The sequence below is a fragment of the Oryzias latipes genome, chromosome 24 (genome assembly GCF_053564925.1).
Source record: "Oryzias latipes strain Hd-rR chromosome 24, Olatipes_Hd-rR_3.1".
Taxonomy (NCBI): Eukaryota; Metazoa; Chordata; class Actinopteri; order Beloniformes; family Adrianichthyidae; genus Oryzias; species Oryzias latipes.
In genome coordinates, this window is record NC_136260.1 from 4,087,075 (window position 1) to 4,106,808 (window position 19,734).

The 19,734-nt window shown below is 39.8% G+C and overlaps 1 protein-coding gene and 1 long non-coding RNA gene across 6 annotated transcripts in view; one reads left to right on the top strand and one right to left on the bottom strand.

The window, feature by feature from the left end:
- Positions 1–4,728: 4,728 nt before the first annotated feature.
- On the bottom strand, positions 4,729–19,368 carry LOC110017760 (uncharacterized). Of its 2 annotated transcripts, XR_013654155.1 has the most exons (4): positions 19,229–19,368; positions 10,774–10,850; positions 5,081–5,184; positions 4,862–5,000 (listed from the first exon to the last, which is right to left on the bottom strand). It is a non-coding gene; the product is annotated as an uncharacterized LOC110017760 (long non-coding RNA). The 2 variants fall into 2 exon arrangements; XR_002293259.2 differs by lacking the exon at positions 5,081–5,184 and having other exon boundaries at positions 4,729–5,000.
- A 34-nt stretch (positions 19,369–19,402) lies between these two features.
- Positions 19,403–19,734, top strand: part of epha7 (eph receptor A7) — a 99,237-nt gene continuing 98,905 nt past the window's right edge. For 3 of the 4 annotated variants that reach the window (XM_023952729.2, XM_023952730.2, XM_023952732.2), the window contains exon 1: positions 19,443–19,577. In XM_023952729.2, coding sequence (XP_023808497.1) covers positions 19,484–19,577 — 94 coding nt within the window. In that variant the 5' untranslated portion in view covers positions 19,443–19,483. Of the gene's footprint in view, positions 19,578–19,734 lie in introns of all 4 variants that reach the window. The other variant, XM_023952731.2, reaches the window with a different exon arrangement.

A 19,734-nucleotide genomic window follows, 5' to 3' on the forward strand; every position in this document is an offset into this window, starting at 1 on the left:
TAACCAAACAAGGCTGGAGGATCAATGGCTTCAATGAAGCCACGGCAATGAGTAATATTGTCGTGTTTGCACATCCTCAGTTAGTCATCCTTACTGGAAGAAAGCAGCTGAGCCTCTTAAACTCTATCGACTTCCATGTGATCCAGTCTGTTTTATTTAGATCACATTTATTTATAAATATATTCACCCACAGGACGAAACCCATTAATAGATAGATAAATGACTTTATTAATTCATTTATCTGTGGCAGCAACACGACATTCAGAAATAATCTATATAATATAACATCAATAAAGGACATCACAAATGACTTTTATATTAAATAATTAAAAATACTACTAAAGTTATTATGAAAAATTATTATCAAAAATGAGATTCTTATTAAATAAAGAAATAAATATTAAATATTAAATAAATACAGCTGCAAAAGTGTAAAAAACATGAGTCTGCAAAACATGTAAACTGTAAAAAAACATTACAAATTCTTTTTTTTCTTTTCTTTTTTTTTTAATAGGTGAATTCACACACTAAAATCACAGTTTTCATGTAAAATATACTAAATCGATAAAATAAAACAGTAAATGCAAAAAAATATGATAAAATAAAACAAAAGAAATGGAATAAATTCATTGTTTCTAAATTTTCGCATGCAGGACCTGAAGTCGCTTTAGGCATTAGACAAAGTTCTTTACAATACAGAAAATGAAGAAATGTTTGCACGTTAACAACAGTTTTTGATCATGTAATGAAAAACTGGTCCTTTTGCTTCTCCTACAGTAAACTCCTGAATGGATTAATGTTAGACCAACAAATCAATATACAGGGTTGCAGTAGGAGAGATCTTGGGCCCTCATGGAGATCCCTAATGCAATTAGGAAAATAACGTCTGTTTACCTTTGGCCACGCTAGGGGGGGTTCTTTCAAACACTTCATGTAAGATATTATTTGCTCAGTAAAACAGTGGGGAGTTTGAACTTTTATTCTTTTCCCTGAATAGCACAGGACAAAGGGAGTCTAGATGACCATTACTTCTGCAGAAAGGTTAGAAAAACATGCAAACATTTCTGAAACGATGTTCACGTGTGTGACATTTTCACACATGGACTGAACAAAGCAGGGCCGCAGAAACATTCATTTCTGCCTCACAGTGTGCAGATTTCCCCCTCGTTAGGCTGGACTCAAGCGTTTCTGCAGCGTCCCACAAGAGCCATGAATAAAGCCATCAGCGGTTCCTCTTGGAAATGCTTGCTGGCATAGTGATGGGATTTATGCATGAAACATGGAGGGCTATGGGCTTCACACTATTTCACACTGGATATGTTTGGTGACAGCAAGCTGTAATGGATTGAAAGGTGCAAATCCATGTGGATTTAGCACGCAGAAGTAATAAAACATGTTGGCCCGATCCTCCAGTCTGTGACCCAGCTGCACACTCTGGAAGAGGAACACAGCTTTCCAGCTTCCCACAAAATCGTCATAATCACAACTTCTGTCAAACACACCTCTATAAATGTTCATGCAGCAGTTTTATTGTTATCAATCAAATGTTTCTTCTCTTTTTTTCTATCAGATTGACTCACTTTGATCTTTTTCTGGCTAATTTGTTGCTCTCTGCTTTCATATCACTTGGCTGCATGCAGAAATCCTGGATGCTCTTCACTTTCATATTTTTCTTTTCCAATTATGCATATCGCAGCTAAATCTTTCTTTATTTGATGAAGCCTGTGTATTAGCCATTCCTTTCTTCTTTTAATTGTTTTCCCTTTTCCATCAAGTTGAAGTTGTTTTTTTTTTAGACTGTTTGTGCTCCTGTCAATCACTCTGTTCGTTCTTTCACATTGCTGTTGCAGATGTCTGGGACTTAAAGGAAAGCATTCCTATGTCCATTGTTATTGATGCCTGTACCGCAGATCAATTGTTCCTCTGCCCCTTCTGCAACGTTTGCTGTGGAACTGAGGAGGAACCGTTGCTGTGAAACAATATGCTCTTTGAGGTTCACATTTTTTCTTCATTGCAAACATTTTTGGCGAGGTTTTGTTTTCCAGATGCAAAGTTCCACTGCTATAGTCGTCCAGGGTTTTCTCATTGTGCTTTTAGGTATGCAGATATAATAACATTTCCACTTTTTGAAAAGTGTTTTTTATTATATGACTTCCTTATTAGCATTTCTTACATTTAATCAAGATGTTTGTTTTTAACAAAGTGTGCAAGATTTCAGACGTTAACCTAAACTCCACATTTAAAACTATATATCCAAAGGGTTTTATAGTGTAGCATGAAAATAAGCCCCACTGCCAGTGTTTAATGCAGGTAAAACCTTGCTGAAGATTTCCATGAGAAACGGATTATCTTAAGGTGTAAATGTTATATTAAAAACAGGAGAAAAAAACACTTTTCTAGTGTTGAACTGTTCATCAGAGCCACGCCCCCCAGCTCCATCCTTTGACCAGTAATTATCCCAATCACATGATGAGGAGAAACGGCGAGGCCAGAGCCAGATCATCCTCTGTAAATCTTACATAATCCCTTTTTATTTCCCTAAAGGGCGAAAGGAGCCGAATGTGAAGTCAAAAGTGCACATGGGGTTTTAAAATGACAGAGATGAGCTGAAAAGTTTGCAGCTAGCCAGTGGCATCTCATTAATATAGACACACACGTGGAGCTGGCTTGGCGGAATGACTCCCTGCTCCCATATTCCACCTCAGTCAGGGCTGACGCTCTGCAGCTGAAATGAGCGGTGATGAGGAGGGAGTTTAAGGGGGTGAGCGGCGACTGATGTCGTAATGATAGCAGCTTTCCTCTCAGGGCTGCTGCCTCCTCCTGCAGAGCTCCGGGTTGACTCAAGCCGGCTCCACACATTTTTTTCCGGCTCGCCAGAGGACAGAGGGCTAATTTCCTTCAGCAGGAGAAGCTTGAATGAGAAATGTTGCAGGCTTGCAGTGCTTTAATCAGTTTAAAGCACAACATGTCTTCACTCCTTTGTCTCCTGTTCATGCTGCACAGATGGTTGCTATTTTCGGTTGTGTGTTTTACCTTTCAGTCTCTAACATAAGCATTAAAGGGTTATTAGTCTTAAAACTGCATATTTATTCATGGCATATTTAATAATATTTGAGAGGTTTTCAGAAAAAAGATTAAATATGTCTTTGAGCTGCGGCTACTTGTATGTTTTTGTTATTAGCGAGAGCATTAATTCTGCTGCACCACTGCGAGCTTCACCACAATTAAGTCATTTAGAAAGGGTTTTGCATGTTGGATGTCATTACAAAGGGAAAAAACTAAAATGAAATTGTTCTCCGGAGGCACGATGGCTACAGAAAAGCTGTTGGAAGCTGGACAGCAAACCTGGGCACTAAATAAAATATTCCTACATCAGCTTCAGCAGCCTGGTCACATAGGCAGCCTATTGTGTGGGCAGCTGATTAAAGAGCAATTGTAGAAAAGAAAAAAGCAGAAAAGGAGGACACCTTTTCTCTCAGGGGTCCTCAGTGCCAGACAGACAGTGAGGCTGCAGGCAGGGTGGAGGACAGGCGCTGGACAGGCTGCCCGGGGGTAGGCAGGCCAAACGTTGCTAAGACTGGATACCATAGACGGGTTGCAGCAAAGGTAGCTGCAGTAAGTGTGAAATAAAATACCTTTCTGCTGGGCATCTTCTGGATTCCAGGGGGCCAGCATCTTCATTTTAACACCAAAGAAAGCAGAACCGAGTCCTTGGGCTTCACTGAGCTTCACACTCAAAAGCATTACTGTAACTTTACACTCATGCCACGTTTGGATGTGCGGATGTAATGAACGCCACACAAGTGGAAGAGGAATTATCCCTTTAACAGAGGAAATTAGCCCTTCCACATTTGGATCTGATAACTGTTCAATTAAACCCTGCAGTGACCAACAGGAAGAAAAAGATCAACAAAAATCTCTTAAACCACTGAGGAAGATTCTACCCAAATAGTGAACACTTTCAGGCCAAATCTGAGCCGCATCTGGAAATGAAAACTGTGTTCTGACAGACACCACAAGTACGAGTGCTGCAAGTGTAGTCCAGTCCAAATGCAGCAATCACAAGCGCAGGTTTGGGGTTTATTTGTAATTTGTGCTGTGTTCAAGTGAGGATGAAGATGTGTAAATTGAAACTAGAGGAGAAGAGGAAAATTAGAAAAGGTCTATTTTCTGCATTTATCAAGTTCTTTAGTACAATAATCAATTCAAATATTTCTTCCATATTTATTTACAGTCAAGATCTATTCTTCAATGCATTTCTCTACATTAGTGTTACAATTTATTTGAACAAAGATTCGATTCATGTCATTTTGTGGTCGCTGATGTGATTCATAGTCGGTTTATTTTGAACAATCCAATTCTCTGACCTAAAATGGATCCAGATCATCTTGATCCAAACTTCCAGCAGTGAGACTCAGACAGAAATTCCTGCTACTGAACAGTGAAGTTTTCCAGATTCTTGGATTTCTTCCAGATCATCAAGTGGAAATGAAATCTGTGTCCAAACAAACAAGTAAACTGGAATGAATGTCAAATCCATTCACATGTTTCCTAAAGTTCAGTCCACTGTTTTTCCACATCCAAAGAATCCAAAGGGAACATTCTTAGAACATTCTAGACACTGGATGGTCACATGACTTTATTGAAATGATTTTATAATGGCAAACTTCATGTCATGGCTAGTACACGGAACGGACCCAGACGCTGGAACCCAGAGGCAGAGACAGGTGAGTGAAAAGTAAAGAATTTATTTTAAGTTCTTGCTGATTCCTGGCGAGGCTGTGGGTAACGTGGCTGCGGCTCTTGATTGTAGTCTCCGGTACCGTACGTGCAGAGTCCCAAGAGCTGGGAGGCCAGACAGAGTTCGTGGCGTGGCTGGAGATCCAGAGGAGCACAGAGACTGTGGCTGACAAACACAGGTGACGTCGACGAGGAGGGTTACGGCAGCTGCTGCTCAAGGAGGTGAGATTCAGGTGACACTCTTGGCATGAGGTGAGGACCTGAAGTGAAGAAAACAGTCAAGGTTAACTTGGGACGAGACAAGGGGGCCAGACGTAGAGAGCTTCAGGAGACTAGGCACCATCAGGGTTAACGAACTGGCGGAGAATGATGAAGCTGGGTCTCCTTAAGTAGCAGGTGTGTGATGAGTAGAGTGGTCACAGCTGAGAGAGATGAGCAGCAGAGCTGGAGGGGGAGGAGTTTGACAGGCCACCATGACACTTCAATTTCATTCAGTTAACAATGTGAATCAGACAGATCACTTTGGTTGGATAAATCAATTCATCGTTTTCAGTACACCCCTAAACTGCATTTACTGCTATTAAAAAACTATAATGTTGATGAAACTTGTTATAGTACCGGCATGAACAAAACTCTATTTTCACCCTTGATCACGCCACCTGTACATTTCTGACTGGAAATGACGGAGAAACAGCAGCTACGCTGAGAATCAGATGCATTTCACATTGAATTTATGGACCATTAGCGGGTCACAGTAATCTGCAAGATAAAAAAAATGTTTTCAGATTTAGGTCCATATGTTTGTGATCACCACTCAAAGGCAAAGATGTGCAGAAATGTTGCAAAGCAACTGTTGCTCTTCCTGAAAGTCTGAAATCCATCACTCCACCAACATCAGAAGAGCTGTCAGACTTTCCCAAGGTTGAACTTCCAGGAATGTCAGAGTGTAATGCTGGGAAAAGATCAACATATCTGCATCTGCAGGCATCAGTTAAAATGGTAATAATAATAACACATTTCAAATGATTGGCTTGTTTCTTAAGGTTGATGTACAAAAAATAGGGACAAAGTTAAAGAAAAAACAGCAGCAGTAAAAATGTACAGTTAAAAATATACAGTTTGAAAGAGGTAAGTACAAAAATACTAAATGTTAAAGTCCACACAGGTGCAATTATGCAGCTGGAAAAAGACTGAACAAATGTGGCTTTCTTGGAAGGGTGGGGAGTGGCTTTTGGGTTTAAGAGAACAGAACTACATCTGAACAATTTCAGTAGACTCTTTGTACCAACAGTTATGTTGTTATAAAGTCTTGTTGCATTTTATCTTGTTTTTTTCAAAAACTAGAACCCAATAAACATTAGTGGAGAAAGTATTGATGTGTAAAACACTACAAACGACACAATTGTGTATCTTTAACATGGTTTCCTACATTAAAGAAATTCCTGACTAACCCTCCTGTGACTCGTGTGACGGCTTGCTCATGCTCTCAGCCGTGTAATTACTTTATAAAAGTGATCCTCCTTGACTCACTTCATTATGCTTTAAAGTTGGAGTTGCAGACTTTGTCTTCTGCTGCTCAAGTTTCACCGTCACAGCAGCCACTTTGTTCTTAGACGCTTCAGCCACGAAATTCTGGGCAGGCTGGAGGGCAACCATTTTAATCACCACTGAGTAAACAAACAGGGACTGTGGAAGAGGCAGTACATGACTTATGTCCAGTGAAAGTGACCACATGTTTCACATAAGTGCAGACGTCTGGATATCTTCATTTGTCAACACTGATTTCAGCCATCCCAACATCATCATGAAAGCAGTGCAGAGAGAGGAAATGAGGCAGTTATCGGAGCGGCACACTGCAGCATTGTGACATTTCGCTCACTGTAGGGGGATTTTGTGCAAAGTTCTTGTACTTAAAGCAAATAGGGGCTATGATCCCAGTGTTTCTGAAATTTAACCATGATGGCTGAGTACCTGACAAAGAGCCATTAGTTAGACCATTCGTTCATCTTTGCTTAGGTTCAAACAGTGAAGAAGCTTTCTTTGCCTCGGTACTCCATCTCTGTAAAACTATTGTTGGGTTACCTTTGCAGCGGGAAAGGAGACAAATGAAGGCCTTAGTCCCAACTGCCCTCATGGGTGGATACAGGCTTTCTGTTGGGAATAATGCTGGACGTGTAGTTGGCCCATGCAGAATTTTAAGATCATAGACAACCCGGTGAGCCAGTAAGGTGACAATGTTTGTGCACACTTTGTTCCTGGTATCCCTCGTGTGTCAGGTTGCAGTAAACCCTAAACAACACATAAGGGTAAGTAAGGGGTAAGTAGGGGAGACACATGTGTTTCATACAATCATTCATTCATCTTCTAAGCTGGGGGTCTTTCAGGGTCACAGGGCTGCTGGAGCCTATCCCGGGCATTTGTGGGCGAAGGCAAGGGACATCCTGGACAGGTCAACAAGTCTGTCGGTCAGTAAGGCAGTAAGGCCAGTGAGCGCACCTTGCTGGACTGGAGTGGTGCATAAAGGGCTTCGTATGACAGCATCACCCGTACGTCATAAGTGCGTGTAACTTACATTATCCTTACAAACATTTCACGATACACTGACCACCTCAAGAGAATGGTGAATACCATTGTCACTCAGCCACTGCCTCCATCAGATCAGTGCGTGGATTCAGAACAACTTTCTCCAGCTAAACTCAAACAAGACCGAAGTTATTATTTTTGGCCCACAGAAACAAAGAGAAAGTGTCAGCAGCTACCTTCATTCTCTGTCTCTTAAACCCTCAAATCAAGTCAGAAATCTAGGGGTAATCATGGACTCTGACCTGAACTTTAACAGCCATTTCAAGTCAGTAACATCAGCGGCATTTTACCATCTGAAAAACATTGCCAAAATCAAAAACATAGTGTCAAAGCCAGACCTGGAGATACTTATTCATGCATTTGTCTCCAGTAGGTTAGACTACTGTAACGGCCTGCTCACCGGCCTGTCCAAACGAGCTGTAAAACAGCTTCAGTACATCCAGAATGCTGCTGCTCGAGTCCTGACCAGAACCAGGAAGTATGATCACATTAGTCCTGTGCTCAGGTCTCTGCACTGGCTCCCTGTACCTCAAAGAATAGACTTCAAAGCAGCTCTGCTTGTGTACAAGTCTCTCCATGGCCGAGCACCAAAGTACATCTCTGACATGTTAGTGCCATATGAACCATCTCGTACTCTGAGGACCTCAGGGGCCGGCCTCCTGTTGGTTCCCAGAGTCAGAACTAAACAAGGGGAATCAGCGTTTCAATATTCTGCAGCTAAAATCTGGAACAGCCTCCCTGAAGTCGTAAGACAGGCCTCTTCTGTGTTCATGTTCAAATCTAGACTTAAAACATTTCTGTTTAGCCGTGTATATGACTGAAAGGTCCTATCTGCACTTTTCTTTCCTTTCCTTCCTTTATTTTTGAATCAATTTTCAATTTTTTCTTTTCTTTTAAAGTAAATTTTACGTTGATTATTTCTATGATGTATTGTGATTTTAATGCATTTTTCTGTTTTGTGAAGCACCTTGAATTACTTTGTGTACGAATTGTGCTGTACAAATAAACTTACCTTGCCTTGCCTTGCCTATTGTCTTGAGGTGGATGCAAGGGAACTGCAAGACACACCATCTTATGATGCAACTGCTTCTCTTTACAACCCTCTACAGGCCCGGATAGCCCAAAAAACCTGCAGCATTAGAACAGGCGTGCATGTGACTAAGGCTAAAACAGTGATTGGTCTGAGTCTGTCTATGTCATCGTTTCTATAGCAACCACTTCCTCCAAATTAAGAGTAAGCTTGTTGGAAGTCACACACCTACCACTTGAAGGGAGGCTAAATGAAATCTGCCAAATGTTTTGAAGGTTGAACGTAAAAATCACGTACTTTCATCAAGCATCAGATTGATCAGTTTATAACTTGAAAAACATGCGCTACAAAAAAATAAGCATGAAACAAAACAGGATTATCAAGAACACGTTATATAAAAATAGCAGAGCAAAAATGGTTATTCTGACCAATAGAATGACTGAGCAACAGCTGTTTATGCCTCTGCAGATATCTATTTAGCTCCTTTGAGCCAGTGGGTACTTCCTGTTTGGAATGTGAGGGAGGAGGGGCCACTCACTCCACTTCTCATATGCAGTCAATGTGTGGAACCAACCTGGTGTGTAAAATGCTTCTGAACCCGTATCTAGGTTTCCACATCTCCGTCTCTGGACATCAGCAGGTCTTTCATATTGTTTCCTCCTGGCTCCTGTCTTTTTTTTTAAAGTTGTGTGCTGAGTCTAAGTTTTTATGACCAGGTTTTCACAACAACTGGACAAAATCCACAGTCAAGGTTTGTTTGTATGTGATTTGGCTTTCCTATTCCTGTTCACACAGGGGTGTAGATGAACTCATTTAAAAAATAAGGAGGGTTTTTGAGACTGGGAGTGTTGTGACTGTAAATATGAGACTTTGAAAGCTTTAATCTTGAACTTTTTTGTGTTTTTTTGATAATCCAGGTGCATGTTATGACAGCTTATCTCTGTGAATGTAAGGTAAATGTTTTTAACCCCTTAAAATGCCTCAGACGGGAATAAAAACATGTGTTTGGGTAATCTTCTGGGAAGATTTAGCAAACGTTCTCTTTTTGCTGTGATGTTACAACTTGATTACTATGGAGACCTCAGTAAAGGCTGAACTCGTCTTCTTCATACCTTGGTAAAGTAAACATGTGAACCATTTTTTGTGCTTGTGGGCTAGCGAGACACCATTTTTTTGCAGTCGTCATGGTAACATTTTGAAAACAATGAGATGATGAGTGCTTGCTGTTAAAGGACTTTGTTGACGTGCTCAGGTAGGATTGGGGTTACAATGACATGAAGAATACTTTGCAATTTCATTACCTCTTTTGCTGTTCTGCATGTTCATTGCAGACACATTCCTACAGCTGTAATGTGATTATATGAACAATATGGTGTCAGGTGCAAATGGCTTTGAGCTGGCCCACAACAATACCAGTAGAATTTTCCACACTTGAGATTTCCTCTGGGACTACCATTCTGTATTGCCCATCTATAAAAAGAAGCAAATTGCCCAGTTGCAAAACCAAACCACCATCTGACAGGGCCTCTGGGCTTCTTCTCATGGCCACTATTAAAGCTGGTCACAGAGTTTTTCTCCAGGGCCTTTCAGTCTGCCTCCACCCAGCCTGGCGGATGCCAGGAACAGACTTCTGCAGCTCTGGCCAGGCCAACGGCTTCAAGAGGTGCACTGGAACAAGGTGCGAGTGTGCACAGAATATTTCCAACTTTTTTTCCACATCTCAGCAGTCTAGGACTCTGTCAGACATGTAATTTGAGCATGAAGGGAGGAAACCCAGCAGAGGAGTTAAGTACTGCTTGCTGATGAGGATGTTGGATGAATGTTGAACAGGTTTCTGCAGATGGAAATACACACTGTGTTTGTGCTACATGTCTTCCAACCCTTACAAGAGCTTTCAGGACCCAAAAATGATCAGCACTGAAAAAAACAAAACATCTGTAACTGAACTCAGCAGCTCGACCCACTAAGGCTGTTCATTGAAGGGAGGGATCGGTTGAAGGGTGTAAGCGATCAGAGAGATCTAACGGAGAAATGTGCCAGGAGCCTGGCTTCACACTGGACGTCACCCCCCAACCCCCACTAAAAGTACTTTCATTAATCAGAAAGACAAAGATTGATAACCTGTTGGCCGAGCTCGAGGGAAATGCTTTTCCAGTTCAGATGCGTTTCCGAATGCGACAAATTAACTCCCTCTATGAACAACTTTGGGATTTTTTTTGCCCACAGTAAATGTTTTTTTTCTCTTTAGAGAAGAAACATAATTTAACATAACGTATTTGCATTTTTGTTTCTGAATTTTCATGTCGGAGTGGTTAAAGTACATCTGGCCCGGATAAATACAGAGGGTTGTCTCAGGAAGGGCATCCGACATAAAATCTTTGCCAAATCAAGCATGCAAATTTGACTTATGATATCCATACCTGATCAGTAGGGGTCCAGCTTAACCACGAACGCCATCGGTGCTGTTCACAACAGTGTGCCAGTGGAATTTGGACTACTGTTGACGAAAGTAGGAAAGGAAGAGGGCGTGTTCATAGGAAGAAAGAGAAGAAGAAAGTCAATGGTGTTGGACTGAGAGTAAATGGCGTATACCTTCCTCAAAGCGCTTTACAGTTACAGTCCCATTCAGACACACATTCACACACTGATGGCAGCTCCGCTGCTGAACACTGGCGCCAAAATATTAATTCATTCATCTTCTTCCCTTTATTCCCTTTCGGGGTCATGGGGCTGCTGGAGCCTATCCTGGCCACTTGTGGGCGAAGGCAGGGGATGCCCTGGACAGGTCGCCAGTCTGTCGCAGGGTAGAGTGTCTGCAATCACACACCCACCCACTCTCACATTCACACCTAGGGACAATTTAGATTAACCAAATAAGAAGGATGTTTTTGGACGGTGGGAGGAAGCTGGAGACACGCATACACGGGGAGAACATGTACACTCCACACAGAAAGGTCCCCGATTGATGTTCTGTTCCAGGTCCCCCAGCCGGGACTTGAACCGGGGGCCTTCTTGCTGTGAGGCAAGAGCGCTAACCACCAAGATTTTTAAAGAAAAATACTCAAATATTTAATTGGACTCAAATATTTATTTAACAATTAATATTTCCTTACGTTTAAATATTTATTTTGAAAAATAATATTTCGGTTATATCTAAATATTTAATTTTGTAGATTAAATGTTTATTGTTATCAAATTAAATTTATAGTTTACAAACTTAACATTTAGTTTGTAAACTAAACAAAAAAAATATTTAACTTTAAATTAAATTATTTGCTTGCTAACTTAATATTTAGTAAGTAAATGTTAAATAAATGAATTAAAAGGTGAAAATATCTATTTGAATAATGAAACCTGTTTTTTCCCTCCTAAAACAGGCTGAATAACCAAAAATATTGAACTATTTATACTAAACATTTAGTTTGGTGCTAGATGCTTGGTTTTGTACTAAATATTTAGCTAACATGCAATTTCCTTGCAGATGAGCGGAAATGGACAACAAAAATAAAAGCTGGATTATGCGCAATCTCTGAATTCTTTCTCAATAGACTCGTCACCCATCATGTCTGTGTGGTCAATGATTCAAGACATGTCCAATCTGCTGGCTGAAAACATTGGATGAGCAGTTTTAGTTTTTAGTTTTGTAAAAAATCTTCTTCTTAGGTCATCGCTACACTTTGGAGGCCACTCGGTACATCCACCTCTGGCAAGGATCAGTTCAGAGATCCAGCTTTATCCTAATATTAACTTTATAAAATTAAATATTTAGTTCACAAACTAAACAGTTAGTTTGTGAACTAAATACATAATTATAAAAAAATAACTTTGAATTAATTATCTAGCTTGCTAACTACATATTTAGTTGGTAAATGCGACACTTATAAGTAAATGATTGAAAAGGTGAAAATATGCATTTGAAAAATGAAACCTGTTTTTTTCTCCTAAAACAGGCTTAATAACCAAAAATATTTCTAATAATATTTGACTGTCTCCCTTTAGAAATGGCACCCCATACTATGTCCACAAATTCAATATGGATTTCTTTGAAACATGGTTTTGCACTTTGCTTTATTCATTCTATGTAAAATCCACCACATTCAACCTCCAAAAAAATAAATGAATTAAAATCAAATGTTTTAAAACTGACCATCAAGGGCAGCAGACTAAAAATTACATCATAAAACCTGACATAAAGATCAAAAAGTGACTTTTATTTTGACGTAATTTCAATTAATTAACACTAATTACACAATGATGCATTAGCTAATTTAGGAAAAACAAAGATGGCAAAACAAATAATAGAATACAAATACATACAAACAAAGATTAACAGAATTATTTTTTTTTATGAAATATTGTTACTGCTTGTCTCCATAAAGTTGGCAATAAGACAAATACAAGTGTTGCTTGATGCAACAATGTTTCCTCTTCAGTTGTTGCTGCTGACAGAAGGTCACCTCTGATTGGCTCTTTGTGAACACACACACACAAACAAAACTTCCCACTTTTATCCTTTAAAGTCGCGCTTATGGTAGCTTCATCATTCTCAATGCTCAGCATAAAGGCTCTGATGCTGAGACTCACTTACTAGCTGAGATAGGGTGTCTTTAATTAGCAGACGCCATGGTAACCGAGGACAAGTGGATTACTTACAATTAGGTGAGACAGTTAGCAGTGCATTGGGTTGTTTTAGATTAGTGAAGAGGTTGCTGCTCTTGTGACTGTCATTGGGTTAACAGACTATGAGACAACAAATTCATTTAAAAAAATCATTAAAAAAATGTAAATGCAACATTTTCTGGGAGTGTGAAATGCCTTTGACCATACTGATGTGATGAGCAGCCATGACACTCCCTGTTCACCTCAGCAGGAGTTTGTGGAACCCACTTTGAGGACCCTTAGGTTTCAGCTCAAGTGCAGCAAAGGCTGATTACTAAAGGGTAGAACATGCAACCATCATGCAACTCTCCACTCACATTTTAATTTGAAAAACTTTATTAATTTGGAGCATATGGTAGATTGCTACCATAACAGAAATGCAGTTGAAATTTGTGGGTTTTGCAGGTGCATGAGGTGTAGATTATAAAGATTTAGCAGACAGGATGTTTGTGAACACTCGTTGAAATTGCTTGACTAATTGCTGTCAGATCACAGCTTTGTCCTATAACATGTTATTTCAAATAAATGTACAAACCTTAGGCCAAAATAACAAAAAAAAAGAAACCAAAATGACCTCAATAAACACAGCAACCTAATAAATACCAAAAAAAATCATCTTTGTGCAATAAAGACGGTGTCGCATCAGAAATGTACTTTTCTTAGAAAGATCTGAAAATGTTCCTAAATCAAAAGAAGAAACATTCTCTAGCCTGATCTTTAAAATTAGCACACTGTCCATGAAAGTCAGGAGCCAAAGACTCGGGTCCATCCAGGACAGCAGCCTCATGCTCCAAAGAGAAGTTTAGTAACAAAAGATGTCTGAGAAGAAAAATATGGGTCTGAGTAGGACTGCTCACGAAGCAAATTTGATCTGCTTTTTGAAGATTGCATTTGCGTAACCCTTGTGCTATCTTAGATGACCACCCCCCCTTCCATTGACGTGTTCTCCCTACCATGACAAAGGTGGATAAAGGTGGAAAGATTTCATGTAATCCATGGACACCAGTGAAGATCACAAATCATTGAAGAAAAAAGGTTCAGAGCACTGTCTAGTGGGTCTAGATGACCCAACTCCCAATGTTAAAGTGCCTAGGATAGCACAACACAGACGTATGTTACGGCTGTGGTCGTATTTGGTTTTATTTTGTTTGTTTGTCCTGTGTTTTATGTATTATTTTTGTATCAGAGTGGGACTTTGTGTTTCTGTGCGTCTTTGTGTATGCTAGTTTGTGATTATTTGCAGATGTGGTTCATGTAGGTGCGGCCTCCAATTGGACAAGCTGGTGGAGGCAGCCTTTCAAAACCACCACATGGACCTCCACACCATGAGAGGGAAGCCTTGCTGCAACAGTCTCTACTGCAGCTTGGCCCTCTATTCCATATTGTTTTTGTCTTCTCCATTTGATTTAGTTTGTGTTGCACTTTGTTTTGTCGTCCTTTGTAGTTCTTCGTAGTTCTTTGTAGTTTATGGTTTTGTGCCCACTCTGTTTAGTCCTTTGGTGTATAGTTATGTTAAGTGAAGCTGTAGGGGTGAACTGCCATTTTGTTTAGTACATGTTTTCTCCTGTTTTTGTTAGGTTAGAGAGGTTAGTGTTTTGTCTTTGCTTTCCCTTTTCTTTCATTTGCAGGTAAGATTACATGTTTCAGTTAGGTGGGGTTCTGTTTGTTATTTTGGCCTGGGTTCACCCTGAAGCCTTTTTGCTTCACTTTTAGTTCTTGTTGGTTGTTTATTTATTTGTAAATAAATTTGTTATATTTTTATGGAGACATTCGTTTGGTGTGTTAATTTCACTTTGGTAGCCAAAAACTTTACTTTTTTATGTTATGCCCCCCTAGGTACCCCTAGACACAAAAGGGGGCGTAACAACGTACAATCATTGGCCACCTTACTGGGACTGGGTTAGACCCTTTTGCCTTCAGAACTGTCTTAATCCTTAGTGGCAGAGATTCAACAAGGTTCTGGAAACATTCCTCTGAAGTTTTCTATATTGACATGAAAGCATCACACAGTTGCTGCAGATTTGTCGGCTGTGCATCCTGTTCTTAGCTGACAGGAAGGGACCCGGTGTGGTCTTCTGCTGCTTTAGTCCTTTTGTCTCAATGTTGGACGTGTTGTGCGTTCAGAGATGCTCTTCTCGGTTGTAACCAGTGGTTCCTTGAGTTCCTGTCGTCTTTGTATCAGCTGGAAGCAGTCTGGCCGCTCTCCTGACCATTCTCTGTAAACCCTATATGGTTGTGGGATGTTTTTCTCGCGGCAGAGGCGGCCACTTTTAGTGTTAAGTCAATGGAAGATGCAATCTGAGGAGGTGGAATTGAGTGGCGGGTGCAGTTTGATTGACAGCTACTTACGGGAGAAATACTCAGAAATGCACAAATTAAATGAATTGTTATTACATTAGTTCTCTTTCATAAGAAAAATGCCAAAAGTACATTTCAAAAACACAAAAAATAGGATTTTCATCGGAGGGGGGCTTTAAGCATATATTACTGATGTTGTTTTGTTGGTTTTGTGACATTTTCTAAATCTCTTCTGCTTGGCAAACCAAGCTCCTAATAAAATCTTATTCTTTAAAAAACACTGTTGTATATTTACAAGTAACATTAAAATTACACACCAGCTCAGTCTCACCCAGATTTGTTCCTGCTGGAGGGATGAAAACATGGGATCAGACCTCAGGGTGGACAAAGAAAAGAAGGGAAGTTGGGAATGAAGAGACAAAAAGCTTAAATTGACACAAAAAGTGTGTATTATTTAAATATAAATAGTTATGAAAGGAAACTACTATAATGCAGAATTTATGTCAATTGTCTCAACAGTGAATATAGGAAACTTTAATTTTAAAAACCTATTTATATTATATTATATTATTATTTTATATTAAAAGTGTCATTTTTAAAAGAAGAAAGAACTTGTTTGATTTCTGTCTTACTATATGTGTTTCATTTGCTTTGTAAAAACAACCTTTATTGATTTCCAGGGCAATACAATAAACACTCTTAAAAAAAAATCCAATGTAATTATTTTTAACCTTATAGTTGACACAAACTTTTCTTTTTAAATGTATCAACGCTTTATTCCAATTAAACTGTTTATTTATGTTACGTTACTGTCAAGGAGGTTTTATGTTGAGTGCTTCTTGATATTAAAGATGAGTTGAAATGATCTCCTGGGAATAGCTGTCATGACATTCACTGCATTTCACAGAAACCATTTTAAGAGACATAAATCTTTCATAATTTAATTGTGTCCATTAACATAAAAAAAGATCAATCCTGGTCTTATTCTGTCTAAATAGGTACATTCCTTATAGTTGTATTCCTATTATTTCAAATCAGAGCTAGAAGTTGAAACACTAAAAAGCAGAAAAATTTGGAAAAGATCCATCAGAGCCACCAAGTTCCACTAAGAAAAATACAATATTTATGCTTTTATTTATTTAGAGACTGCAGCTTTCCATTAATTCCAATCATTGAATTATAACAGTGTATGCTTATTTAAAATAAAATAAAACATCTTTTGACAGCAGCACAAACTGTGCATTCATCGTTTTTTCTCTTCTTAGTTTTGAATCCAATATTAGCTTTGGATCCAATCTTTAAAAAAAAACATTTCTATTTTTAAATCATTCATAGAATTATGCAACTATGAACTTAAACAGCAACTAGACACTGTTGTGTAGCAGAAGAGAAAACGATGTGCTTTAATCTGATTCTAACAGTAGACTAAACCTTTCACCATCATGCTCTTTGCTCACCTGGTATGCAGTTTGGGGGGTGGCTCCACAATGTGCAAACAAACATCACTCATTGGAATGGTATCAGATCCTTAAAAAATATGGTATAACTTAATAAACGGAGACAAATTAAACTACATTGTCATTATTTAAATTCTTAGCTCTTATCTGTAAAGTCAGAGAGGCATGATGGGAAGAAAGGAGGCGCATGAGCTTCAGGTTGTAGACACCAGTTCCAGGTGAAAGTGTCGGGAGGGAAATATAGTGTTTGTAACATGTTCCCCTACCCCTAAGGGGTCATTGCTGGAAATAAGACAATTTCATTAGTATAATTTTGACTTAAGAATTGCACTTTTCTTTCAAGTGATTTAGTTCCTTCCTTGTTTTTGTGCAAAAGGAAGTTGTTTTTTTAGGGTCCACCAGTAACACTGTTGATGTTGCTTAACTATTTCATTTTCTTTTAACGCCCCGTGTTGTCAGATGAGCAGAACACCTGCAGGACTTTGGCAAATGTCATTATTTGGGTTTGAATGGGAAGGCGAACACAAGGGTGCAGAATTCAGATTCCGCGGATTTGAACATGACCTTGCATCTTCTTTTAGATTCAGAATGTTTGTGCCACTGAACTTGTTTCTCTGTGAGCCAAAGCAGCTGGGTGAAGGGAAGGCTCATAAATATTCAAATCTGAAATCAGTGCAGAATCTGACATCCTGTTTCTAGTGACAGCCCCACTGTGCAGATGTTTACAACGAAGCAGCATTCACGTGGATTCATTCCAGCAGTCGTTAAGAATCTCCGATCTCTGCATGGACGTGAATCGCAGAGGATTAGATGCAGTTTGCAGAACAAACAGGCCAAACAAACACATAAAAATGTAAATAAACCTTGAAGCGAATCCTTGTCTGCCTCCTTCTATTTTTATGTACACTCTTTATTAATCAATATTTGTAGGCCATAATTAACAGCTGCTGTGCTTGTTGGGAAATCGCGGAGAAGAATAAGTGAGGTGGAAAATGCCAGATGAGTTAAGAAATAATGAACCCATGCTTTAATTTCTAAGTGATAAGACAAGTCATCTGCAAAGTAGTAAATTAACTTTAAACTTCTTTGAGGATCCCTGGTGGGTCCATCTTTGTGTGATGCAGCAGAGCAGTAATGAATCAGTTCCTGTTGTGTGAACGGTCCGGCTCAGTGGGACTTCCCCTTACATTAGGTCACCTTCAGCACATAAAAAAACACCATTGAAAGTCTCTCCATCAAAAATGAGGCTGAAACATTAAAGAAAGCGGCACTGAGAGAGAATGGAAATCATTCCCCTCACCTGACACGTCTCAACTTTTGAATTTCACCTCATTGTACTTTGAAATTTCTCCTTTTAGTCTCTCTCTGCTCCACAATTACCTAAATAGAGTTTCCCACCATTGTCCCATCCTTCTCTGCAGCTAATCCAGACCATTCCTAACCCTTGTGCTATCCTAGGCACTTGGGTCATCTAGACCCACTAGACAGTGCTCTGAACCTTTTTTCTTCAATGATTTGTGATCTTCACTGGTGTCCATGGATTACATGAAATCTTTCCACCTTTATCCACCTTTGTCATGGTAGGGAGAACATGTCAAAGTAAGGGTGGGGTCATCTAAGATAGCACAAGGGTTAAATGAACGGGTTAAATTGTTGGTTTGGGTGGAGTTGCCTTCAGTAATTTGGACTTCCATCTTTGTTGTTTCTTGAAAAGGAAACCCTGCAGGAGGGGTTGCTGCAGAGAGAACCTCACTGAAATGATCTGACTTTACTCAAAGTGTTGAATGGAAAAGATCAAAGCTGCCCATAAAAATCTATCTGTTGTAAGTAATATTTTACTTCTGGCAGAGAAAAAAAAGAAACAATCTTTTGGGACTAATTATGATGGCTTCTGAGCTCGCCTTGCTGTGTGTTTGTAAAGATCCCCCAACTCTGACAAGCAAGAAACACTTTGCAGGAACAAAAATCACATCATTGCACAGTTTGGAATCTAGTTTAAGAGCTTTAACTAAATAGCTTTTTACTGTGTAAAAATGCCAGCAGACATGCTTAATGAAACCTCAAGCTATATTTTTATGTTCATGCGTAAGATGTTCACTTTTATATTCAACTAAGTCTTGTGTTAAGATGTAATTTTCATAAGAAATATCTACACCTGGAAGTGCTTTAAGTTAGCCTTGAAACAAATAGCAGGTCAAATATTTCAGCATGTTTTGTTTTCCCTTTAGCTGTGAGGCATTGATGATGCTGATTACAGGTTTGACTGTGAGGGTCTCAATCCCAACCTATCTAGATTAATGTATAGTTTCCTTCATTTGCAGAAGTGACCACAGAAAGCCATGTGTAAAATCCTTCTTTGTTAGTTTTATACTTTCAAACTGAACTCATTGTTGTTCGTGTTCTTCTGCGTCCATCATTAACCCGCCAGAGTAAAAAAACCACAAGAAAATCAAGTCAATACCTTGAAAGTTATCGATGTGTTGATTGGCCAATCCTCCTCGTGACCTTTCCTCCCCTGCGCTGCCATTGAAGGAAGCGTCCGCCCATCTCATTGACTGACAGCAGCGGCCTCTCAGGCTCCTCCCCCCGGCAGCAGACGCTATTTGAGTGGGCAGCAGCGAATTGTTGTACAGAGATCCGTGTCAGTGTCGTCAATGGGAAGCGCGCAGGCGGCGGCAAAGCGACTCTCCGTCTAGATCAAGTCCGCGGCTGCACCATGCTCTCCCGGTCCATCCCGTGTCTCTGGATTACTGTTTGCCTGCGCTTGAGCTGCCACGTGAGCGGCGGGGACGCACAGAATACTAAGGAAGGTGAGTTCGGAAAGTTTGGACTCTTGTCCCGTCCTCCTTGGAGCATCCGAGCCCGGCGGGACAGGTTCTGACCTTTTCACGGATTCCCTTAGTGTCTTCAATTTAACGACACGGAGCGCCGTCTGTCTGCTCCGGGTCGTTTTTACGCGCAACGCTG